General features: G+C 42.0%; 1 protein-coding gene across 1 annotated transcript in view; it reads left to right on the top strand.

Moving 5' to 3' along the window:
• The first annotated feature begins 8,073 nt into the window (after positions 1-8,073).
• The window catches only part of BMPR2 (bone morphogenetic protein receptor type 2), a 104,740-nt gene continuing 91,224 nt past the window's right edge, over positions 8,074-21,589 (top strand). Inside the window, exon 1 of the mRNA XM_086465976.1 lies at positions 8,074-8,149. Within this exon, the coding sequence (XP_086322102.1) occupies positions 8,074-8,149 (76 nt within the window). The remainder of the gene's footprint in view (positions 8,150-21,589) is intronic.

Here is a 21,589-nt window from a genome sequence, read left to right as displayed (position 1 = left end):
TCATATTTGATGCATCCTTTTCCATTGCAAAGGGAGAAGAAACCTGAGTAAAAGCTGTTCCCTTTATACTGCTGCTGACTCCTTGGAAAGGAAATAGAGACCAAGAAGCCAGGTAACAGCAAAGGCTGAGAGCTGCACTGCAGCTGCTGAAAGACACAGAGAGAAGGGGATGTGTACCCTATTACACCAAATGACCGCCCAAAACAGCAGCCTCAGAGGAGAACCACAGCAGTGAAGGAGCTGCCAAAGAAAGGATGAAAAAAGGTAGGGGAGAAATGCAACCCTGACTGTGTCCTCATCCCCAGCAGCCATCCAGGCTTGGCAGGCAGCACGGAATATATCAGAGCCATTCAAGGGGTGCTATGTGTCCTCCAGGGAGTGGAGCAACACTGAGGCTTCACACCTCCAAGGCCTGGTGTCACCCAGGGGCAAATGGTGCCACTGCTGCCACCACTCAGGACATTTGGGGAGTGGTTACATGCATGGTTGGTTTGCCATTAAAATTTGTCATTTAAAATAATAAGTAATGACTGCATTTTGCAGGTACTGCTGCTTCTCTCCTTTAGATGAATGTCTGACGCTTGCCAAGCTGGCATGGAGTGCATGGATAGACAGCAGTGAGCATACACACAGGCTGCTTCCTTAAGACTTCTGCTATGGCAAACTGAGTGCAGGTCCATATCAAAGGCTTTCATTTTGTTCTTAAAGGGCATTTTTATGAGCTTTCTGCTAGAAGTATTGAGCTGATTGGAGAAATACTTTTAAGCCTAATTGTTTGCGAGAAATGAAAGAACAAAAACGAAAAGGTGGCTTTTGAAAGCCGAACTGGCTTGCACTGCCAACTAGCTCGTGTAGTGAGAGATCAAAAAAACACCAAACAGCAGCAGCAAAAAAACCCCAACCAAAAACCAGAAAGAAAAAGCAAGGTAACCGTAGAAGGAGAGTGTGTTGGAGATTCTGTGGGCACTGTTCCCAGCTGCCTGTCGGGAGTGTGGGAAGGCTCAGGTAGCTCTCAGGAATGAAAACCTGCAGGTCTGTGGCGATGACATATCCCTCTGCTATGGACCAGGAGATGATTCCAACACAACTCATTACATTTCTGTTTCTAAGTCCATTGTTGGATTTCATGAATAAGTGATGTTTTGAGCTGATAAACACCCTGCAGCAAATTTCCCATTTTATGTTGTAATGAACAAGCCAAGAGATCCAGGCAAGCTGTAAAGGGCCTTTAACATATGATTTCAGACTTAATTCAAAGTGGGAGGTGCTTCTCAGAGCTAGCTTGAAAGTTTCTCTCACCTCCACCCCCAAAATGGAGATAAGGTTTACACAGACTAAGCAGTGTTATCTCTAAAACAAGACAGTGACTGCTACAAACATTGTTAGTAGTTCATTATCACAGGAAAATAGCGTGTATTATGAAATGTAAAAATGTCTTTTAACTATTTCACTACTAATTCTTTTAGATACAAAATATTTCCTTTGTGTTTGTGTGTTTATCCCGCAGTGTGCACCTTCCTCCTCCTTCTCCCTGAGTACCAAAGTCTTACCTGTCCCACACCCACCTGCTTACATTTCCAGGCTTGACCCTCACATCTTTGATCATGCAATTATGGGCTCCCCATAGGAAACCACTCACTGTACCAAACAGGGAATGTGAGACCAGCATAAAAGAAAATAAGTTTAATGTCAAAATAAATCTTTCCAGGGACTGCCATAAAAGTAGTGCATTAGTTTTGCATTAGATTAATTAAAAATCTCAGGTCAAAAGGTAAATAAAGCTGCTACAAAACTTCTGACATAGGATGATGATGTCAAAGACTGCCATGACTTCAATGAAGAGTATGGTTCAGCTTGCACTAGGTTACACAGCAATATGGTAGAGTTAGAAAAACTGAGGTCTGAAAACACTTACTAGTTCATACTCACAAATGTTTTTTCTTCAAAGGCTTGACAGTTGGTGCTCTTTTCTGTGCTTCAGAGACAAAGAAAAATGAAGTCATAACAGGCTTCAGATGGACTTTTATGAGTCTAAAGGCCAAAAGTAATGTCTGGCACAGATTATTTAACTGGACTAAAGGGGAAATTAATTCCCCCTGAGGCAGGGAATCTGATTTACCATTTCCTTAAGGCTGTTGGTAGAATTGTGAGCATGAGAGCCTGCTCTGGTATGGAATGCCACAGGAGGTTTTGCCAGTCTCAGATCTTGGCAGGGCAGACTGACCGTTGGTGGATAGTCCTTTTCCTGCCCTTCAGAAAGAACAGAAAGGAATTGACTTTCCCCCACAAAGGACTTTTCCAGGACTTCAGTCACAGCTTGGTATCTCTCTGCCTGTCTTTTGTGGAATCTGTTTTTCCAAGACAAAGCCAAGCCCTGGAAAAGGAGCAGAAACTGACAAGAATTCAGACAAGGTGAAAGCGATGCTGGTAGGTCGTAGGAAGTCTCTGAAGGACAGGGAGCCTCTCCCTATTCCCAAGGAAATGTGTCCATGCTGAAGAAAGGTACTTCTGGGTCCAGGTAGCTTCTAAAGTCCCCAGAGGACTCACCACTTTTCTTTCTGCATATCATGTGCCCACTTCCCTGTAACTACAGTCTTCCCACAGCCACCCTTGCTATCCTGACCTCTAACTCCAAGGGCACTTACAGGGGTGTGTTAAGGCCTCTGTGCAACACCCCAGATTGGACTCTGGTGGGAAAATCTATACGAGATAAGTAACTGAATACTTCCGAGGGTAACAACGTCTGCATGTGACTACTTGTTCGGCTGCATTGGCTGAAGCTTTAGCTGCTAACTCAGCAGACTGTAAGTAGACAGTATTGTCTCTTCAGTTCATTCTGGCTGCAATTCAGGATGTTAATAATAATCTAGAGAGCTATATAAGGCTTGGATCCTGGCTATCAGAAACCACCTCTCTCTCCACGTACTGTTACAAGAGGCAAGATCGGGGAGATGATCTTGCTGACAGTTCTCTAATTTAGCAATGAGTGGCAGGCATTGGCGGTGGAGACCTATACCACAGCCATTATTTATTAAGCTGTTACTTAGGATCCAGAATGGGTGTATTTATTTGTAGGAAAGTCTGTGGACATTTTGAATGCTGTCCTAACATATGTTTATGCATCAGAGTCAATGCTATGGGGATGCTTTGTTTTTAAATTAGGAACAAAATATCCCCTTAAGAGCTAAACATTGGGCCATGTTATCGTCCTCTCCCCAATACTTACAACAGCACTGAAAGAACACTCTGACCAAGCCGATGAGCAGCCAAATATAATTTATGGCTTGTTTTAAACTGATTTGTTGACTTCACGAAAGGCCTCGTCAAAAAGCACTGTCCCCTGAGTCCTAACGATGATAACAGTTAAGTTGCAACAGCGCTGAAAAACTCTTGGATAACAGTGAACCTATCCTGAGAAATCTTTTTTTTAAAGTGCCTGAACATTGCATTTTCTAAAAATTAATAGGACTAAAGCTGTTCTTTGGTAGTTCATTTTGGTTTTCTTCATCCTTTGTTCATTTTATTTTCCATTGATTGAATACCCTCTTGGAAGCATGAAAATAATTTTCCATATTCTAGGTAATTAAAAATAAAGACGTGTTGTTTAAAGGAGACGCTGCTAACGAGGACATGTTTAACTTCACTTACGTAGCGTTGAATTTGCAAGCGACATTAACATGTTCGCCCCTGCATCAGTAGGACCGACAGCGGGAAACAGCTGAGATGAGCATCAGCCTTATTTCTCATCTCAGTGTCCCACTTCAGCACAGGGGCAGCCCCAGTGTGCTGCCTGCGGCTGTGTGGTTCAACGCTCCCTCGCCCAAGGGCAAGACACACGTGCCCTGCCGTGGACTTGGTGCACATCACACTGACATCGCAGGGAGCTCGCAGCCTCCACACCCTGGCTCCTCTGCTGCTGTCCTCCTTGCCCCCTGCCCCATGACTGCCCTCCCGGCGCAGCCTTGCCCTTGCCTGGCTGTAAGAACAGTGAACACTGTTGCAAAAGAGCATCTACTTCGTAAGGTCTTTTTTCCTCGTTCTATTTCTTAATGGTCTTGTCTCCATTAAGTTCAATATTGTTGTTTCATTGGGTGAAGTTCTTCCTGGTGGAAATACAGTGCTTCAGTCAGAATATTTTCTTTTAAATCTTGGTGAGTTTTACAGGTTTTCTCTTGTCTCCCCCCTACCGTTATCTGAACCCACACCACTGAGGTACCGTGCTGCAGCTCTGCAAGTTGCCATTATCCTGAGTATTTTTCTTACTTGTGGGTCTTACTTGATGCTGCTGAATACTAGGCTAGTGAAATCCTAGCTTACAGATAAAACAATATCACAGAAAGAATTATACATATGTTTTTGTCCAAGCACATTACAATGAGTCTGAGCGACAGTTTAGATCTCTGGTTTCCTCCCACCACCGTGGGAAAAGGAAGCTAATTCTGTGCTTAGACAGCAGTGATTACTTCCTACATCTGTGTGGTGAAGCAGGGGTCAGCCCCTCCTTGGCCCTGACAGTTCCAGAGAAACAGGGGTGCAGTGGTTCCAGCTGTTCAGCCTGGCATCAGTGCGTGGCTGGGGGCCCTTCGCAGCCTTTGCACTCGCACTGTGTTAGGAGGGACCTGGTCCTTGAAGAAAAGGTCTTTTGCAAAATACAAAATAGGGTAGGGGAGGAGGAGAAAGTCTTGCAAACTGCTGGGATTGCAAGTCTGGGAGATTAGTCCAAGGACCTGATAAAACCTCAGGCAAAGCAGATCCACAGCTCCATGGCCTTCACAAGGGTGTTTTCTTGACCAGGGTTTGGGGTTTTGTGAAACTGAGAGGAAATAATTGTATTAAAAATGGTGTGCCCTGTTCTTCTTTCTAGGAAAATACAGAACAAAAATCCAATCCATTTTGTGGAGAGAAAAAAAAATAAAAGTAAGTATTTTAAGGCAGAATATCCGCTTTGTACAATTTCTTCTGGATAATAACTCCCAGTATTAATTAATGAGCCAAAACTAGAACCATTAAACAAGCGAGACCTCTGTCATTTTCTTCAGGCTGAGCAGGTTTTGATACACGTCATAAACAATTACAGTAATTTTCTTTTACCATCTAAACAGTGAAAGTGCTGTGCAACCCACAGTTGGGTTCTTGTCTTCTGCGAACAAAGTAGATCTCACTTCTTTTATTGGTAGATACAGCTGGGCAGATGGTATGTTGCACAGTTCAGTGTCTGGTGAACAAGAAAAGAACACTGGATTTTGGGCTCACAAAAAATACTCCGTGGGCTTTTTTTTGTTTTGTTTTGTTTTTCCCTCTCCCTCTCTTAGAGGTAAAAATATTGTTTGTTGTTGCTGGTTTTTTTTCTTCTAAAGGTTATTTCTTGACAGTTCACATTCCACAAATAACAGGAAGGATACTGTGGTTAACATGTGGTTGCAGTTCTGGAAAGTGGCATTACAAATTACAATCTGGGATTCTATATTTTATTGTCTCCCGCCAATACTCATGTTAGATCTGCATAGACTGGAAGTAAAGATATTATTACAAACTTCCAAACATTTTTATAACTATCAGCCACATAAACTCAGCTTGACCCTAGGAATGTCAAACTATGTCTCTGGCCAAAGTATCACAATGACAAAAATCTTATTCGAATTTATTTAATAATTGCCCTGATGCAAGAATTGGATTACATCTATTTCACCTGTTGTAGCTTGTGAAGAGGAATGGAGTTATGCAGAAGCCTTTTTTTATCATTAACATCGTAACTCTGATTTGCAACTACACCACTTTATGTAGTAGCATTTAATATTTTGAGGTGTGGAATTGGATTTTTGAATGTATGTTCCTTGTGTTGCATTCTTGAAACTGGTGTAGGAATTTAGGCGCAGGGAAGCCTTTACTGTAACTGACCCTTTGGAGAAGCCCAGATACGAAGGTGCCTTCTGTGTGCAGGATGTTTTCAAGAACCTTCTATGCTACACCCAGTAAAACTTGTTTGAAAGAGCCTTGCTAGGCCAGAACATCAGACACTACATTCCAGTCACAGTTCTCCCATCAGCTGCTGGCCTCAATTATCTCTTTGGTCCCATGCAATACAGCAAAGGTTAGAGCATACAAACAGGTTAGCGGTTTGACTTTATCTTTGTTTTGGAATCATAAAGTATCTATTAGAGGCAGATAATCGTTTTGCTTCGGAGAGCCAGGTGGCTCAGGGTGCATGAGCTGGGTAGACTTGCATGGGCTCACTAAAGTACAGAGGAGTAGGTAGCATTGCCAGTGCTTGTAGCAGAGCTCAGCAGGGACGGTGACAACAAGGGCTTGAAACAGAGGGCAAGGCAGAAGCTTCGGAGTTTTTGAAAGGAAGGCCACGGAGCTCAAAGCTGATGCAAGCTCAGGGCCTGCAAGAGATTTTTGTTAAACGCGGTTTTGTCATTCTGGAGCTAATGCTTCCCTGCTGACAGGCTCTCAGTCGGTTTTGCCGCAGACTGCCCGGGGGGTGGCCGCTTGCCGCCCGCGGCCTTCCCAGCAAGGTCTGCCGGAGCCTCCACCCGTGCCAGGCGGGGCGAAGCCTGGGCCTAGCTCACACAGCCGCCCCTCGCCTCCAGCTCTCCTACTCGTCACGGTACCCTCTGCCCCACCAGCGCACCCGCCGGCCCAGAAGGCCGCCCCCCCCCGCCCGGCCGCCCGCCCCAACATGGCGGGGCACCGCCCCGCCTTCTGTCCGTGAGGGCCCTTCTCTACCTGCCTGGAGGCCCACCTCTATGGTCAGGGGCGCGGCGGGCAGGGGGGCGGGGCGGCGCGCGGCCCCGCCACTGACGGCGGGTGCGGGGCGGGGCCTGGCCGGCGCGGGGCGTGGCGGCGAGCAGCGGGCCGGGCGCCCAGGCTGGCAGTTGGAGCGACTCCCCTTTGTGTCTGGAGCCGGCAGAGCCGTTGGGGCGGGCGGGAGGGAGGGGGTGCGAGCCGCGGCGGGGGCGGACCTCCGGCCCTCGGCTCCCGCCCGCAGCCGGCGGCGGACACGGGAAGGAGGCGGAGCGGCGCGGAGGTGCCCCTCGCCGGCGAGCCCGGCGCGGGGGGGGGAAAGGGCTGAGCCGTTCCCCGGGCGAGCTGCGCCTCGCTCGGCCCCCGACGGCGAGCGGAGACCCGAGGGAGGAAGGCCGGGCCGGGCCGGGGGCTGCCTGGCGCTGTGGAAACTCAGGGAGGGAGGCGGAGGAGAAGGAGCTCCTTCCCCCGACGCGGGGAAGGGCCTCCGCCGCGCTCTCGCCCGCGGAGGGGAGCCGGGTGCTTTCGCAGCTGGAGCCGCCGAGGAGGGGCCTCGCCTCCCGCCGCCCCGCGCTCCGGGCCCCACCTTTGTCGGGGTGGCCGGGAGTGGCGTCGCTTCTGTGGTGGGGGGCGGGGGGCCGGGGATGAGCGGTGGAGCCCGCACGGCGGGGGGAGACAGATGGGCCGAGATGCAGCCGCAGCCCTCGCCGTGAGAGCAGAGGGGGTCGCGCCCGGCTGCGGAGGGACTGAGGGGCTCGCCGCCGTCTTCCCGGGCGCGTGAGGCGGCGAGGAGGGGCGGCGAGAAGGCAGAGACCTTTGACGGGATGGGACGGGGCTCTGCCGTCAGCTCGTAGAGCTCGTTACCCGTGCCCCGGCCAGCCTGCGGGGACTGCTTGGACTGACATTGCTGTAGACGCGGGCTCGCGTCTGGATATGTTTCCGTCTCAACCGGGCTGTTTCTTCGATATCGTGAAGCTGCGTGGGAAATAAGCTTGGTTCCCAGCTCAGCCGGGAGCGTGCCGCCCTTCCTCGGCGGGGGGAGATGCCTCGGGGTTGGGAGGCAGGAGCAGGCGCTTCCCCAGTGTCCGCCGAGCGGTGCCGGCTCCCGAGGCATGAAGGCAGGCGGGTGTAATGGAGTAAGAGCGAAGACGGCTCCTCTCATCTGCCATTTGCCCTTCCAGACGGGATTGTGAACCGAAAGAGTTGAGGAAGGCTGTGCGAAAGAAGGAGGATATTCCTCTCTTCGTTGTTTTGTTTTTTTTTTTTTTTTTTTCCCTTTCTTTTTTTTTCTTTCTTCTTCTGCCTCGATCCTTGGCTTCCCCAGGTATGACTGCCTCACTGCAGCACCTTGTGCTGGTGCTCTTGCTCTCCACTGCCACCCTGCTGCTCAGCACTGCGGCTGGTAAGTAGCCAGTGGGTGTAACGAACTAGCCATTTTGGCACAGAGAAGGGGGGTGGGGTCCATTGGTATTTGGGCACATCTGTGTCTCCTTAAAAAGTGGTGTGCATCTGTTTCAGCGGCGAAGCCCGATAAAAGTTTTGAAATCCTGATACGTTAAGCGTCTCAGAGAATAAAATCTGCTTTATTGTGTAAATGAACTCGACCTGCATTCAAGATGTATTCTTTGCCTAGATCTGCTTCTCTTGTCTAATAACTTATTTCAGTTTTGGAAAAATATATAATCTTTTTGTTTTGCATACCTCGCCCTTTGTCAGGTAATGCAGGAATTTTTAATATATATTTTAATCGTCAGCAGAGCTGTGCCCGTTTTGCTGTGGGATCTTTGGGTACAGCCATTTTTAATTTTATCAGCATCGGTGCTTTTCAGGGCCTTAAACATGTGCTGCAGTTTTATAACAGACGTAATATATTTTTTTTTTTCTTGGAGGACAGATCTGAAGCAAAAATTTAGCTATTTCTATTGTCCCTTGTGATTATAGAACAGTAATACAAAACATTGTTGAGAAATGCTGAAAGATCTTGAAGAGGACTCTTTTTATTAACAAGAAGTTGGAAGCATATCTGCCAGGAGCATCTTTATTCATATTTTTGGACTCTCTAGACCTAGTTTTAATTTTGCTCAGAAGCTCGGTGTCAGATATGTAGGATGTTTGGCCCTGATACTGGCACAGAGATGTGTATTGGTCTGGCATCCTTTGGTTTTCTGTCATGGTGACAGATTAGCATGTTGGAGCCTTCTGAGTGTTACCCAGCTTTGTTAGGCACTAATACCAATTCTTGTTGCAGTATGCATTTTCCAGCAGTTTTGGAAGACTCCTAGGACTTTGGTGTCTTTTTACTAATTGGGATCCAACTTGCAGTGCTTGTTTTTTTTTTTTTTTGGGGGGGGGGTGGGGGTTACTTTCTGATCTGATGTGTATAATTAATAAATGAATCTTTTTAAGAAAATTGCTGTATCTTGCTAAGATGACCCAACAAGCTGATGGTCATTTCCATATTACATTTCAGTGAGGTCTTAAAATTTAATTAATTGTCAAAGCTGAAGATACTTGGTGGCATTATTAGGAACATCCTGTGAATTATACATGTTTAGGCAGTTTTTTCATCACTCATACTGGATAGTCCCTGATTTTCTCGCTTCTGCTTTTTAAGAGGCCTCTTTCAGGAAGGTATTTAAATGAAAAGATAGAGGTTGCCTATATCATCCTGACCTTTGACTGCCGTTATTTTAGATTGATGTCTGCAGTGTCTCTCTGGTAGTTTCTGAGGAGTATTTTCTTTTTTCTTCTTTTTTTTTTCTGGAAGAAGGGACTTCTGAAGGTCAAAAATCTTGGTATTAAAGCAGGTATGAATCAAGAATGCCCAGCATCTCAACTTTTCTTTAAAATATAATTTTAAAAAAGTGTAGGCTTTTTTTCCCCTTTGTGAAAACTTCAGTGAGTTGGTAATTTCTCTGCCTTGATGGAGAAGGGTTACTGAAGGAGTGAGTATGGATTTGAAACAGGCCAAGGGCTGGGCAGGTGCGGTAGGAGCCCATTTGCACGGTTTTGCCCATTCACCTCAATCCTGACCTGGCAACAGCATTCTCAGTGTTTCAGTTCTGGTTTTGCCTTGTTGAAAGGGTATTAATGATGCCAGCATCTATGGTCGTTTTGTGAATAGGAACCTGTTTTCCCATTGTGATTTATTTCTTAGTTGTGAAATTTTAACAATCCACATTTTAAAAAACCTTGGTCATAATGCTCTGTAAAAGGAATTACACAAGTGATTTGAGCTTTAGTTGAAGTAACTAATGGTTGATTTTCATTTCAGAAAAAAAATGTCTATACATGGGGAAGCTACACTAATGTGTAATTCTGCCCTTTTATGTTCATGAAAGAGCCAACACTCTTTCTTCTCTTCCCCTCCCCCAAAGCATGGACTGTATGCTCCCATCAGAGTGAAAATGCTGCTTTTGTAGCTTTGAAAACTTGTATTAATTCTTACTTCAGATTAGTGAATGGATACTATATCTCAGCAGTGTATAGAATTGAGTGTTTATAAATGCAAAATTATGACATCAGGGGGAAAGTATTTTCATAACAGGTTTGTGAGTTTCTGTCTGGGGGAGAATATCTGGACCTCCTTGGGGAGAGCTTTACAAAGACCTGAGCTTAGTGTGGACAGGAGAGGAAAGATGTAAAGATGCATAAAGAAGTTGACCAAAAAAAAAAATATCTCACAGTGGAGCTGTAGGTGACAGTTTCATTCATAATCTGGAATGTGAATGAAGAAAGAAGGCGGTTCTTCCTTCACCTTTGTAATTGATGATATGATAAAGAGCTAGACTCAGAGTTGTTTGCTGATGATTAGGGCAAAATATTACTGGTTTCCTCCATAAAATCCAGATCTTAACAGGAATCTGGTAACTCTGTATTTAAATCATATATTTGTCCTTGTAAAGAGAAATGCTACAGTAAGAACATTTTACTGATGCTAGTCTTAGGTAAAAATTTGAAGGGTTAAAAATGTTATATTGGAAAAAAATGGTTTGTGCCACTTTTTTATTTCTCAAATGACTTGAAATACCTCTTTCTAAATATTTTGTGTAGAACTATGAGACATACTTATATGCCCTTGTATTTTAGAGGATTCATATGCATTAATTGTGAGGGTTGTGCCTGAAGAGGTGGTTGGTGAACCTTTGAGCTGTTCCACAATATTGTTAAAGAATTTTGTCTGGATGTTCATATGAAGACAATGATTTTTCCTTGTTTCACTTGCCTTTTGTGATACGCAATACTAAACCACTTTTCCTTCTTTATACATATCCAGAGTAGACAGCATTCCATTGTATAATGTGTAAATTATTTGCGGAAAGTATAAAGTGAAAATTAAAGCAAACAGAATACCCTTTTATCTTTGCGATTCTTTCCATAAGTCTATATCTATGTGGTTCAACAGGGCCACAAAATTTTCAGTGTGAATGGAATGGGATAGAGATTGAAGTATTTTTTTTTAAACGATTATTTTAATTATTAATTAAAGTGAGTGAACTGAAGCATATTTCTCCAATTCTGTCTTGCCAGTTAGTTACTTTAGTGTCTCAACATAATTTGTTTGAAATATGAATTATATGATGTGAGGAAAAGCCTCCTTTAGCTATTCAACTCAGTTCTTCTAATTCAGTATTTGCATATTAAAGCAGTTTTTTAAAGACTTATCTGCACCCCAATTTTACTTCTTTAGTAGAGCTATAGCCATTGTTTATGGCTCATTCAGGTGTAATCTGAAAATTAAATTTCTTTTTCTGTTTGACTTTGGAACTGTCTCAGAAATATTAGCCTAGTAGATGGCAGCAGACTCTGCTTGAGGGACACGACTGGTATGCTTGGTACCACACATACAAGTGCAGACTGTACACCAGACCAGGGCTTCATTAACTGTCTGGCTATGTAAAGAAATAGTGTAACTGTGAAAGCACAGGGCTCTGCACAGAGCCATTCACCCTGCTGAGAAGAGCCTTTTTTCCATTAGGTAAATCAGCCTGTATGAACCTCTGTGATATTTCATCTGAGCTGCTTCCAGTTTCCAAGCAAACTTCAGTACTTCTGTACTGCACTGTGTGGTGTAGGCGTAGCCTCTGAGGAAATGGAAGCTGCATTCATCTGGTGGCTGAGGAGCCCAAATTTCAAGCCCCGAGACATTACACAGATATCTTGCTTCAGTATGAGTGGTTTTACCCTCAAAGGAACCACGTGTAAGAGGTTGGCTAAATTATCTGCCTATCCTTCTCTGATGAAGAAAGGCAAACCTCGCTTCACCCTGGACAAAGAGGGAAGCATAACTGCTTATTTCTTATAATTATTCTTATGGTGAACTTTATATAAAGTGGTTGTTCTGATGACCTCTCTCTAGCACATATTACGTACTTCTCTAAAAAATAATTTGTTGACTCTTACATCATTGTTCCCTCTGCCTTTTTATATTTCATTAAGTATTTCTTAGTGGTCTGTATAGTGAGTGGCATTGTTTGCTCGGCAGATGCTAGCTTCTTCTGCCTTTCTCACCAGAGGGACAAGAAAGTTGGTGTGTTAGGTTTTTCAGAAATATTTTATTCCTGACAATAAAGTGCATGACTTACTGAAACTGGAGCTACATTGTGTTTGGATTCAGTCTGGCTGTGCCATGAACATGTGCTGTCATTTTCTGAGCAGAATATAACTTTCCTAGCCAGGCCTATGTGTAAGTCATGTGTAAAGTTTCATTTGGAACAAAATGTTTATGCCCTGAATAAAACAGGCTTGGTGATGCTTTGTGTTGGGCAGGACAGGAATCTGTGCATAGCTTACAGGCAGTTTTAAGTATTAATTTCATTAAGCTTGTAGACTTAGTGTAACTGCTTACTGCTTGAATTTGAGTTTAAAAATAAGTGAAACAGGAGAACTGTTCTCTGAAACACCAACATTTCAGTGTCAAACTGATTTTCCTGTGGCTTTTTTGTTTGTTTTGGTGGTTTGTTTTTTTTTTTCCTTTTCCTTTCTCTGAAACGTAAGTTCACGGAAGTGTAAGGCTGGAATTGACTTTTATTCTGTTTCCTCCATGGTCTGTTTGCATAAGTACAGATAACAGTGTTTGTCTAACATCTCTTAAAATCTCCAGTGAAGAGGGATTTTACAGCCTGTCTAGTTAGTCTGTCCTGTTACAGTGACTAATTATCATGTTTTTCATAATGCAACAGCAGTAGATTTTTTTCCCCTTCTATTCTAATGCAAGACCGTTTAAGATATGCCTTAATTAGTATGTGGCAATTCATCTGAACATACAGCGTGGTGTATGCACACAGACAATTGCCAGGGAACATCGGTCTTTAAGTTCCTATGTTGAAGCCTGTTGTCTGTAACTTGGCTACAGTAATTTGTGATGGGAAGCTTGAGTTGACTATCAATATTTTAAAATGAAATTTTTGCAATTTTAAAAAGCTTGGTTTTGAAAACTTATGCTCTTCCTGAAATTCTGATTTCTGATGGTGCCCTCCTGACTCGAGAGGTCTGTTACTTGCAGAGCTGGGAACTGGGCTGAGCAGCAGGAGTGGGATCTGATGGGAGAGGTCAGTCTGGATGTGTGATTAGAAGGAAGAAAGGCAAGCAGGACAGGAGACATTTGAAAGGATGAAGGATTCAATCTGCAGTGGGACGATGACCAAGGTGTATTAGACAGCCAGACAGAGATGGTGTCTTACATTTGTCAGACTTGTTTGGAGCATTTGCAGTTGCGTGGTGGAATGAAGTTTTTGCGCTGGGGGAAGGAAAGCAAGCACAGTTGTAGGTAGCAGTTTTGAAGATTTCTGTTCTCTCTTGTGAGAATGAATGAGACACCTATACATTTAGATAATACCTTTACTCTCTTCCCTTTCCCTCAGTCTCAGAAGTTTGGAAACCACAAGGTTTTTTGGGTGGCGATGGCATTTTATTCCAAGTCATTGTGGTGTGTCAGTTTTGTCAATTGCATTCTTGGCTTTGCATCAAATCACATTTTTTGTTTTGAACTCTCAAGGTGTCTACCTTTTGCATTGCTCAGTACTTTACATTTTCTCTTTTGTTTCTTACTTCTGTGAGAGAGGGAGGGAAAAATAGGCACTATGGACACAGAAGACTGTCATTGCCATCTGCTGACCCTTCTATCTCCACCATTAACTTCTGAGTCTGCTGGCCAATTTCAACTCGATGTGAAAGATGCTAGAAGTCTCAAGAGGTTAATTTGCTACCATTCTCATGAAAAGCAGGAACTGAATAGATGAGACAATTCCAAGGTAGAGGTTTCCCACAGGGAAAGTGGAGCAGACCTCGGCTCAGACTCAGCCCAGGTAATCGTCTTTGCTTAAAACTGGCTGCCCAGTCAATGCAGGGATGCTGGCAGGCGTGTTGGTGCATACACCATTCTGGACTAGGCACAGTATATTTTGTCTTGTGTTCACTTGGCATGCTGTAGGAGATGTGGGGGAGAATTGGGGATCCCTTTTGTGGGAGGGGTGAGAGTTGGGTAAGAAGTGTGGGGAAAAAGGGCATGTTTATAGTCAATTAGTCTGCTGCTTGTGGAACAACTGGTGTTTCTGAGGCTATCTAGTAGGCAATATTTTTAACTGAACTTTCAAAACAATGCCCAAATCACTTTACTGAATGGCTATCATCCATTTACAACTTCATAGTGTGTATGAGTAACTTGCAGTTTATGGTATGCATTGTTTTTCACACTTTCAAAACTGGACTTAATTGACTGTCCTGTGTATACACTTAGCTTTAGTTCATGTATCCTACACATTAAACTTCCTTATGATATTTTTTCAATGGTGCTGTAACTGAACGCTTTTCCTGTGGTCCCTTTGAATGTTTTTATGTATTATACATGCTTGAACCTGTGAAGTGCATGAAAGATGGTTTTATTATTTGTGTTAAGCAGGAATAATGGATGTACTGTCACCTTCTGGGTTGGAGTAAATGGCAGACAATGACACAGGTAGTGGTACAGCAAACGTCTGAGCTGCTGTACTGACTGTGTTACCAGCAAGTGGACTAGGTAATACTAGCAGTGGTGCACAGCAGCTCTTACTAGTATGTTTAGCCAAAAGCTGATACTACGTTTATGCTCCTTGTTCTACTATATATACTTTTTCTATTTTGAGTTGTAAGCAAGATGGGTGTAAGAAAATTTGAGTAAGAGGCTTTTTTTTTTTTTTCCTGGAGTGAGATGACTGAAAGCATAATCGTAGGTCATGTATGTTAATTTGGCTCCTTAATTTATACATTAGAGAATGCAGCACTTAATTAACATCAAAGTATTGGGCGTTGGCAGTGTCATCTCTCAAGCTCATAATTCTTGGCATGAAGTACGTTTCCCTCTGCATAAGTCACAAAGGTCAGGTTCACCTGGCGTGAGAAGCTTTAACGTAGTTCAGTGACAAGAACGACTGACTAAACATGCTCTACTGCTCTTGCTTTTGCCTTTGCCTTATCAGACTAACTCAGTTTGGCTTGGTTTCTGTTAAAAATAAAACGTTTATTTCTGCAACCAAAACAGCATGGGTACAGATACTTGGAACAAAACTCATAGACCATCCATATTAGAGAACCTTGATTAGGTTTTCTGAGAATTTAAGCTAATCCTCAATCCTTTGCTGTTCTGAAAGTTGTTAGACTTGACAAACGTATCAGGAAAAATAATGGGCTGTGTTACTGTTCCAGCTATTTTCTGTAGTAATAATTGTATCAAATAAATGGTCTTACAGGGGTATGTTTAGTTGTCCACTGCTAAAAAATGTTTGCTTTTGCTAATGATGGAGTAGTTCTGTTGTAGGTGGCTTGTTGCTGAACCTATTTGAAAATTAATTGTTCCTTCTGGTGCTATCCTTCAGAGAGCAGTCAGTAAAGCTGATTTAGTTGGGGAGCTTTGTGTCCCTATACCTTCTAAGTTGCAAAAATCTTGGTGTGGACATACTGTACACTGTAGATATGTGCTGTGAACCTTGACAGTCCTTTTATTTGTTAAATATCTATTTGCAGACAAGGGACCTTGTTAGCTGAAGATTAGAGGGTTTTTTATGATTACCGGTTCTTAAATACAAATTTTTGTTATATTTGGCTGTCTGAGATATGAATGATAAGTAGAGCCAATATAGTAAGCTGAAGAAAATGAAGACTGGAGTAGGAAAATTGTAGTGTCTATCTTTTTAGTTAAACTATGGTACTGCCATATATATGCAAAGCAGGCACTTAGCCGAGAACAGTCTTTCTGAATTAAAATAATTCCAGTTGCAACCAGAGAAGGATAAAAGGAACACTGTAATGAAGTTTGTCTGGATGCCTCCAGAGTGTCGGTTTCTTATGTTTGCATGTTTAAAGTTCTTTTCCTTTATTTCTAGCTGTAATGGCCCAGGCCAGGGAGCTGTAGCCATAGCAGCTGCCATGATTGAAATAGCCACACAGGCCTGGGCTCTGCCAGCTGTAACAAGAGACAGGCGCTGGGTCAGGGCGCACGCTCCTGTCTCGCAGGGCTTGCTGCTGGCATTTGAGTAGCACCGGGCTGAGAAGTGGAAGAACTTGTTCCAGCGTTCTGTGGTACTCTTACTCTGCTTTGCAGGCTGGGGTGAATGACTCCATGAATCTAAATGAGTGAAAAAAAGATGTGGAAACAGTAGGGTAAAACCATTTCTCATGTACACTGCAGCAGTATTTGGTTCTCTCTGTAAATTTATTTTATACAGAATGTATTCAAATCCCCGATTCTAGTGTGTATTGCATAGATACGGTGAAGATGACTTACAATACACATACATGTATGTGTGTGTGTGTATGTATATATCCTTATGTACTCAGCATGTTACCAAAATTCGAGCATACCAGTCTGCTTCACTGCTAAAACCTAGTGTTTTAATATTAGCAAATTAGTTGTTTGCTTGGTGTTCTTAATTTCCTGAAAGTCCTTATAAACTGCTTATTTTGTGTGATGGGTAAACTTTACACTTACTAATTACATCCAGATTCTACCAGGACCTGTTAAATAATTTTTCTCTTACTGAGATGAACCTGGCCTAATTAAATTTTAGTTAAATTTAGTCTGTAGTAGTTAATGCTGTTGCAGCAAAACACAATTATTTGGCCACAGTTGTTCAACATTGTTTTAGCTGAGAATTTAAAATCTAGTAAATATTTTTTCCTGAATTTTTCAGTACAAACTTAGACATATCTTAAGTGGCAAATAGAGAGACTTTCTTTGCTTTTATTGTTTCTGGTCAGAGAAGTAGTACCATTAATGAAGCTGTCAGCAAATTTAACTTCCCTTATTTTAAGATGCAGTGGAATAGAATGTGTGCAAAACAAATAACCCCATGATTATTATTTTACTGATCTGTATGCAGGCTGTATAATGCTACTTAAAATTGAAAATGTTGCCTTTGGGCACAAGAATATGCAGTGCAAGTATGACACAACATAATAAATGAATTAAAAAAATGGGGGAAAGGTGTGTAAAATAAGGAAGACTAGTGATACAATGATAATATAATAACTGAACTTCATGGTTTCACTTTGAGAATGCAAGAATATTTTCTTCTCCCTTTCCTGGGTGCAGGGACAAAAAAACCCAACAAACCAGTGAGGTCCTAAGGCACTTGAATAATAAGTAGTGCCATAATATATGAGACTTGCAAGCATATTCTAGGCAGAAGTGACTTCACTGAGGAAATCTAGAGCCATTTAAGAGGGAATGCAGTAAAAGGGATGTTGAATTGGGTCCTGCTGATGAATGGAAGAGTTAAATGTGAAAGCATCTATTCAGTTGTCATGTACTTTGAAGCAGTCATCAAGGCAAAGTTCTTCATCTTGATGCAAGTGAAGGTCTGCAAAAGGAGGCAGATATTGTCAAAGTGATACCATGGACAACAACTTGATTTTCTAGACTGGTTTTGGAAGGGTGGGAGAAGGGTTAGTAACAAAAGAGCTGAGCTGAGAATATAATAAGGCATGCAGAAGAATGAAGAATGAGCTTTTAAGGTAGTGTAAACAAAACTGTGAACTGAGTTAATGGTCTAGTAACAAGGGAAGAAGGCAGTCGGAAAAGTAAAAAAACCTTCATAGTTAATTAAGATTCTTATTAAAAATTGGGGGACCAGTTGGGAAGAATGATGAATTGTGTGTAGCACGCAGAGTGATGTGTCTTATACCCTTACTCCTTCTGTATGTCCTCTTGCAGAAAGAAGCTTGTACTAGCTGAGTGAGAAGGCATCTGGAATTGCCTGTAAATCCAGAATATGTCCCCCAGAATTGTGTCTGAACTGCACTAGTACCTGTCAAAATAGCAGCAACAGGTTTTTGTTTGAACTGCTGAGAGTGTAAAGAAACAGATGAAAACTAAAATTTTAACGTCTAGAAAATGTTTTTATGTGGCAAATAATGCAAAACTTTACTGAGCGTTATTTTTATACAAAGAATCTGAATAATCCACAGCTGTAATAACTGAAATAAGAATTTGCATAGCCTCTCAATCCTTTTTATGACTTTGCCTCCTTTCATTTAGTTAGGATTAATCTTCCATAAAATTGTTGTTAAATATTTGTGAAAATCAGTGCAGTGTCTTAGGTAATGCTTAATGTAAGTAATTGAATGGCTATGGAGTTTTGCAAGTAGTACCTGTGTTTCAGTGTTGCTTTACTACTAACAAGAAGGGATTTGTCTTGTATATGGTATCTTTTCTACCAGCTTCAGATCTTAAAATGTAAAATCTTAAGTCCATAATTTTCAGGCACCAGGATTTAATGTACATTTAACAATGCTGTTATATATCACTTCCAGTCTTTCTGCAATATGTTCATGCATATAATGCAAAATAAAAAACAAACAAAAGATGTCAACAGCCCTTAGCCAGGCTTCTAATTGAAGTTAATCAAGATAATTCTAAATACTGAACTTCTTACTGTATTATCTAACTTGTCTTCTGTATCTGATTACTGAGGGGAAAATGAAAATTTATGTGAATGCTCTGTATTTAAATGGAAATTTAAATAAGTCACTTTTCCCTTTCTGTGCTGAAGTGATGCCAGTTATGGACCTCTCAACGTTGCTTTTTTCATGTATTTTTATGTTCATGCTATAAGCTTAAAACCAGAATCACTTTGGGACAATGAAGTTCAGTACAGTTATTCTATTTTCAGATGCTTATTATACAAGATGGTGGTGTAATCCCACCAACCTTTTTAGTATTCCAGTGTTGTGAATACTTTATTCGTTTATGCAAATTTACAGTTAGTTTTTGAACTTTACAGAGATATTGGAGATCAGGCATTTTAGTGAGAGTATCAGGAAACACTGAGAACTAAGTCTATTGCAATATCCTTGCTTCTTCAGATAAAACTAGACATCCTGGCTGGGTGTTTACCAGTGTTATTACAGGACAAGGTATTTGTGTCTTGATTAATTTCCTAGATTTGCCCACCCTTCTCTGCCTTTGGTTTTATTATTCTTTTTAGGATGGTTAGAATAAGCATGTAATGAATTTACGTTTATGTTACTGACATGTGCTTTCAACATGTAATTGCAACTAAATAGTTAAAAAAAATCCAGGAATGGCACATACAAACAGTTATTACTTTTAGTTGAAATATATAATAACAAATGAGGATGATGTATGTGATGGAATCTGATAGTAAATTCCTTTGCGGCAGTTACATAAAGCGGTTCGTTTCAGTGCTTCGTTGATAACACTGGGGCTTGCTTCACTTCCGTGAGGTGTGGGAATATGAGGTGCAGAGGTAACTGCATTCCATCAAGTTTCAGTCTAGACAGGCACGAGAGCATCATTCATACTGTACCAAACAAGGAAGCCTAATCACCTTCTTAAGTGACCTTGCAGCTAAAGAATGTGCTGTGATGGCCACATGGAAAGGCAAGAGCTCAGTGCAATCACCAGCAATACCCTTCCTAGAGTTAAGGGTCTTGACTTGAAAGGATGCTATCTGGATTGCAGAATGTTGGCGGCTTCTCATTTCATAGGGGTGGTAGTTTCTGAAAGAAATTAATGAAGTGCTATACAGTTAATTATATTTGACTGAAGGAAAAGTTTGTTACCTGCTTGAGGTGGGGAAGTTTGAAGTACACTTTTATAGCAAAAAGTATTAGGAAACACTATCAGAGACTCATCTCCCTCCTTTAATTGAAGAGTAGTAGAGTGAGCTTTGACTTTTTCAAACGACCTTTACAAGGAAAGGGTGGGGGTGGTTGGTTGGTTTGTTTGTTTTTAAGGGGATGTGTCTACTTCTAAACATATCAAAATTCAAAGGTAGAGTGTGATTTAGCACAAGCTGAGCCTGGTTTAATTAGTTCTGCTGGATTTGTTAGCTTGATTTCTATGTAGACACTACCAGAATTTGTTGGTGAGGACTGCTGAGGGGAAAAATGGAGGAGCTATTGAGGAAAGTGTGGAAAGGTATTTTCAAGTTCCTTGGTGATGTGAGGACAAACAGTGAATAGCAGATGCCCCTGACAGCAGAGGAGGCACAAGCAGTGAGGTGCACCTTGACAGCTGGAGGATAAACGTTAAGAACTCATGAACAAAGTAATGCAAAGGAACAGGATCAGTTCAGATGGAAACTAAATACTTTCCCAGCTGCTTTGCTTTGATTGCCTGTGTGCATGTTCCTAACCTGCAATAAGTGTACGTTAGGTCTTGGAAAGAAGTTGTGAGTGTTCAAATGCAAAGTTGCTGCAGGATAAATTAAATAAATTGCCACTGTAATTCCGTATTTTGTCTTAGCTGGCTTTGTGGACATCATTCCTTCTCCCTTGTCAATTGTTCTGCTTGAGCAGGACATGATAATCCTTCTGCAGTTTAAGATACAAGTGGAGCACTTAAAGAAGGGAAGCTGCAAATGTTGTATTTAGCAGAGGATGAGCACAATTCTCTAGCTTTGTTTTCACTAGCACAACCAGAATTACCTAAAGCAGAGCATTAAAAACAAACATGAAATCGGTCATATAAACCCAAAAAAAGTCATTATTTTAACTATCTGTCTGACCTTAATTCAACTGCTTTGTGATAATTGTGACAGTTTTTATAAAGTATTTTTCTTTGCAGGATCTCTGCCTCACTTGGTGGAAAAAGGGTTAATTTCAAGTCCTTTCAGAGAATAGACTTTCTCACAGTTGCAGACCTTCCTGCTTCTCTCTTCCACTTGGATGCTATATCACCCAATTTGGAGGTGGTTCTTCACATGTGCTTCTTTCTTGAGATTATCTCTTCTTCATTTTCATTTATTCCACTTATTTCAGTTACTGTAAAAAGACATTTTATTTCAGATTGAACATTGCTCTTTTGTGCATTTCTTTGCTTTAATGAAAAGAAACGAGTTGTATCATGTTACTAAAGAGAGATCTTTGATAAGTGCGCAGATCAACTGGGATGCATAAAGGAAGTGCAAAAGACTGAAGTTTATTCTTCCCTAAAGGAATGCTTAGCTTCCCAGACTCTTCTGGTATGCGTTCTAAAAGTGGGGCTCCTTATTTTTCTACTTTTATTGTCTTTCAGCATACAAGCTCTGAGGCTCTTGATTGACAGATGACAGATCCTTTGTAAATGTATAATTTGTTCTGGGGGAAATGCAGTGGGGTGAGATTAGAGGTGATATAGGACAGTCTTTGCCTACATAAAATTGGCTCGGTATAGCCCATGGGAGGTAGCTCATCTACTAAACTTCTAAATGTGCATGAGCTTGAGCGAGTAATTAAGGAAGTGATTTCAATACATCTTTAAATAATGCTTTTGGAAGAATCGTATGAAGCTCTAGTTAGGATTTGGGAGGGGGGCAGTTAGGGTGAAATAGTGTGAAGGACTGTTCCAGTCCTTGGGGAATAT

The sequence above is a fragment of the Leptosomus discolor genome, chromosome 5 (assembly GCF_034619465.1).
Source record: "Leptosomus discolor isolate bLepDis1 chromosome 5, bLepDis1.hap2, whole genome shotgun sequence".
Classification (NCBI taxonomy): Eukaryota; Metazoa; Chordata; class Aves; order Leptosomiformes; family Leptosomidae; genus Leptosomus; species Leptosomus discolor.
The sequence above is the reverse complement of the archived record's forward strand: the minus strand, read 5'-3'. Positions and strand labels throughout refer to the sequence as shown.